Below are 4,416 nucleotides of genomic sequence, written 5' to 3' on the forward strand. Positions count from 1 at the left end.
GCGGCACCCAGCATTGCGATGTTGCTGGAGCCTAAGGTGCAAGAGAGGTGGGCGGGGCCGTGCTGCCTGTCTGTGGTCACACGGTGATCCGAAGCTCTGGGTGATGGCTCCTTCCTCCAGAGACGCTTTGCACCTGCAGCTGGCAGTGACGAGGCTGGCGTTGGATTCTCAGATTCACGAGCCACACGGCCCTGCAGCTGCCAGGAGCTCCCACTAGGGTGCGGACCCCGTTTCCTGCTTTCGGCCGTGCTGAGCGAGTAACCAGGGAGCTTCAGAAAGGAGGGCTTTGCTTCCGCCCCACAGTCGAGAATTACACTGACCAGGACTCTCCCATCTTATGTGCATTTCCTTACCTAAATTCGTCCCTCAAACGTTTGCTCCTTCGGTCAGTTCTCGCGATTGCTGCCTCTCTTTTCCTACAGAAAGTGAAGAGATGAATGGTGACATCCTCCTGGGTGAAAAATCAGTTACAGCAAGTGATGCTTTGTTCAGAGGTTCGTCAATATCGTGGGAGTTTTTGTCACCCAGGGTCATCATTTTCATTCTTATACTGGCACAGGGTGGGGGTTAGTGATGGTAGAAGAGGGAGAAAATCAAATTTAGGCTTCACGCATTTGAGTATTGGTATGCATTCCGTTTCCAGAAAAGAAATAGCGCCTCATGAAGGACCTGAGCTTAGTCATGAAAGGATGACAGGTAAATGGTCAAATAAAAGCTTTTCCCCACCCAAGGGGGACGGCTAATCACATAGAGTCCGCGTCAGCCGGGCACCAGCGGTTCCTCTTCTGTGCCATCTGGAGAGGGTTAGTCATTTACCCACCGGTGGTTTTGGTGTTACACCCCAAAGACCAGCGGGTCGCTCAAGCATTCGCTGGTCCTCTTTGTGACGGCCCACAGTCCCGTCCTGGAGGAGCTGGGAGAGGCAGGAGTGGCAGCCAGGGCTGGTGTGGGGCCAAGGCTGCGATCAGGGGTGAGGCACCGCCCACCTCGGGGAGCCAGCAAGGCCTTGTCAGAATGGGGACCAGCGTGAGTGTCCCGGAGGGGCAAAGATGGAGCAGCAGCCTTTAAAACCGCAGAAAACACACCCCGGACGTGAAACTGCTCGTGTTTTCTACGTTGCCTTTGCCTGACGTTAGGCACAGGCTCATCTTTTACTGTCTTCCTTTGAGATTATTGAACTAGAAAAACTTTGATTCACTTTCTTTCCCAAACACTGTGAGAAGGAGCCACAGGCTTTATGCATAGTGAAGCCTTTCTCTGCAGCTTCCTGCGTCGCGAAGGTGTGTGGGTAGCGGCCTCACCGCCGTGCTGGGCACCAGGACAGGGTCCGAGGCGTCGACTCTTTGGCTAGAAGGCCCGATACCTTCTGCGGACACAGATACCCCAGTTCTGGCATCAGATGCCAGCATGAGAAACACCTGATAATCGGGACAGGGCTTATTTTTCCCACCACCTTCCCCCCGATGAGTCAGGGACGCCTCTCGTCATTGGAAAAAGTGTTGCTTCCTCCCTAGGCGCTTTGCTGCTGCCTGTGGACCAACAGGGGGTGCCAGGACCCCACTCGTGGTGTCTCTTACATGTCCCTGGATCCAACACCGGACGGGGGTCCTTGCAGCCGTTGGCGTGGTCTGATACAGAACACCGTAGAGCACCAGTTTAGTGCCTTCCCGGCGTTCTCACAGCCCCCGGTAACCAGATCGAAGGCCTCCATAAATAGCGCTGAGATCCTCCTCTTCGTGAGTTGTCTTCTGTCTGCTGTGAAGGACGATGTGCGGAACATCTAGAATCAGGGCCGAGGCCGTGAGGGCGAGGTGCGTTCTGGGGAGCCCGAGTGTGCGGACTAAACCCAGCAGGTCCTTTAAGGCTTTGTAGCGTCATCTTTAGAATAAGGAACAAGGGAAATTCCATGGTGACTCACAGGACACTGTAACTAGGCTCTTTTGACACGAGATGATTTTCGTGTCCTATTCTCACCTGGCATCTTTGCGACTCAGTCTCCGATGCTCTTATTCTTTCCCTAGTGACTCAGGAGCGCAAGCGTGTGCTTGCGCGTGCGCCGTGCACGCACGCTGGCGTCCATACACTTCACGAGGGGCTGCTCCCAGCCTCCGCTTCCTCGTTCACGCATCCCGATGGAGCGCCTGCCTCTGTGGGCAGGGGCTGCACCGCACACACTCAGACACACGCGCGTGCTATATCATTGTAAGTGTTTCCTGCTTCGGATACGTGTTCATAGCACATTCTCAGGAAAAACCTGCCGCGTCTGGATTTGCAGGGCCGCTGCGCTGTCCTCTCTGACGGTGCTCACAGGAGTTTCTGGAACGGGAGAGAGTGTCAGCACATTTCTTAACTCTGCTTCCAGTTATGACCCAATGGGTGGTGTACACCATCCGAAACCTGACAGAAGACAATACCCAAAACCAGGATTTGATTGCCAACATGGAGGAGCAGGGGCTGGTCGACGCATCCCTCCTTAAAAAAATGGGTTTCGAAGTTGAAAAGAGGGGCGACAAGCTGATTCTGAAATCTATTCGTGATGCCCCTCAGCCGGTGAGTATGCGGGGTGAGCCGTGTCCCCCTCAGCTCGTGGGAAGCATTTCCCGCTTCCCCAGTAGCTTGGACGTGACGAGGTTCCTTCTCGCAAATGCAGATGGGAGCATTTTGCCTTCTAAAATGGCAAAGAAGGCCCCACATTGACTTGCCAAGAATTTTTTTCTCAGGCTTCATGCTGCCATTTTCTTAAAAGAGTTAAAATATCAAACTCATTCTAGGATGAGAAATAGAAAAAGAATATCAAAATTGTTACGTGGTCCAAAAGTTTCTCACAGGAATTAGATTTTCTTCAAAGTATAGCTCATATTGACTACAGTGAAAAGAACAGAGAACTCCTTATATAATATTGAACGGGTCGTGTCAGATTTCACTTATTTCTGATCACTGATGAAAATTCTCTATTTTTTTTTTCTGTGATGATTCTTGTAACTGTGTTATATCTGCAATTTTGTTTCTTTTTTCTTTTTAGTGAATCAACGCTCCATATAAATACCTGAATTTGGGGGGCCTGTTTCATGGATTTTTCATCTTCAGCAGTACGTGAAATTGCGAGCGTTTAAAGATTTCTTAAGTACAAGTTTAGAAACTCGTGAATCTTTTTGGTGATAGAGTTAAATGTGTTTAAGCTTAAAAGTAAAAGTACATGAGTGTTCTGTTGTTTCTTTGCTTTAAAATGTAGTTGTCTGATTAGCTTTGTCCCCATGGATACGATGTGCATTTAAGTCACATACTGTACTTCCTGTGGCAGCAGATAATAAACTCTTCTTGTGGAGCGCCCGTCCCTTCTTTGGCAAAGACTTCGACGCTTGCCGGGGTCCCATTTGTTCCTTCAGATGGCGAATCAGCCTCGTTCCTTGTCTTTTCCTCATCGCGTTGGGTTTTCTGAACTCTGGCCGGCGGCCAAAGTAGTTTCTCGCTGTGATTAATTCTAGCAATCTCTTCACCCCTTCTGCCTTTCCAAAACATTGACAAGACTCGTTTCCAGTTAATTAATTCGAGAGATGCGGAAGAATAGAGTGCTCTCCCTCTTCATTTTAGGTGCTGGGCCGTGTCATCACTGAGCCCTGTCCCTTTGGAATTGAGCGGGGAGAGAGAGGGCTGCGGGCCATTAACACTTTTCGTGCCAAATCACCCTAGAATCAGACTTCCCCAAACCCATGACGTTTAAAGGCTGACGCCTCCGAAAAGCGGGGAGGGACTGGTCTCTGGTCGGCTCTGTGTGCGGCCACCGCGTGAATGGTAGCTCTGTGTCTCGAAAAGGCGCACTGCTCAGCTTTGGCCACGGCTTTGCTGGACTTGCAAAAGGAACTTTAGGGAGCAGGAGTTCATTTGACCTATGTCTGTCTGTCTCAGGTAGATAGATAGATAAATAGATAGACAGACAGACAGACAGACAGGCAGATGTTCACATTAGAGGTAGAACCGGATTACGTGAGCACCAAAATCTTTGTAAACACCCAGATCATATCATCAAAAATCTCTCCTGGGTAGTGGTGTTGTGGACGCTTAAAACATATTGTCTTGAACAGCCGTGTACTAAACTAAAATCTCTAGAGATCGCACGATTCGTGTGGAACCTTCCAAAATAAAAACAAGGAGCCAACCAGAAATTTTCCAGAAATACTGATTGTCCCAAAGTAAAGTGCTTCTAAGCTGCTTCGTAGCCATACTTAAATTGCTTTGTGGAAATAGCTTAAACATGTTAAGAATAAAAGACCTTCCCTGTGCTATCCAACATAGTCTGTATTACTCTGAAGAAATGTCACCTTCTGGGATTGTGGTAATCTATGAATAACGTTTTTTCTCTCACTTACGACAATTCTTCCGGTAAAGAAGCCATTGCAGAATTTACAATGCACAAAG

At 49.3% G+C, this 4,416-nt stretch overlaps 1 protein-coding gene across 1 annotated transcript in view; it reads left to right on the forward strand.

Moving 5' to 3' along the window:
• Positions 1-3,325, forward strand: part of ATXN10 (ataxin 10) — a 130,778-nt gene extending 127,453 nt beyond the window's left edge. The window contains exons 9-10 of the mRNA XM_023520342.1: positions 2,363-2,550; positions 3,023-3,325. Of these exons, the coding sequence (XP_023376110.1) occupies positions 2,363-2,550; positions 3,023-3,025 (191 nt within the window). The 3' untranslated portion in view covers positions 3,026-3,325. The remainder of the gene's footprint in view (positions 1-2,362; positions 2,551-3,022) is intronic.
• Positions 3,326-4,416: the final 1,091 nt, after the last annotated feature.

Source organism: Pteropus vampyrus, unplaced genomic scaffold, assembly GCF_000151845.1.
Source record: "Pteropus vampyrus isolate Shadow unplaced genomic scaffold, Pvam_2.0 Scaffold257, whole genome shotgun sequence".
Lineage (NCBI taxonomy): Eukaryota > Metazoa > Chordata > Mammalia > Chiroptera > Pteropodidae > Pteropus > Pteropus vampyrus.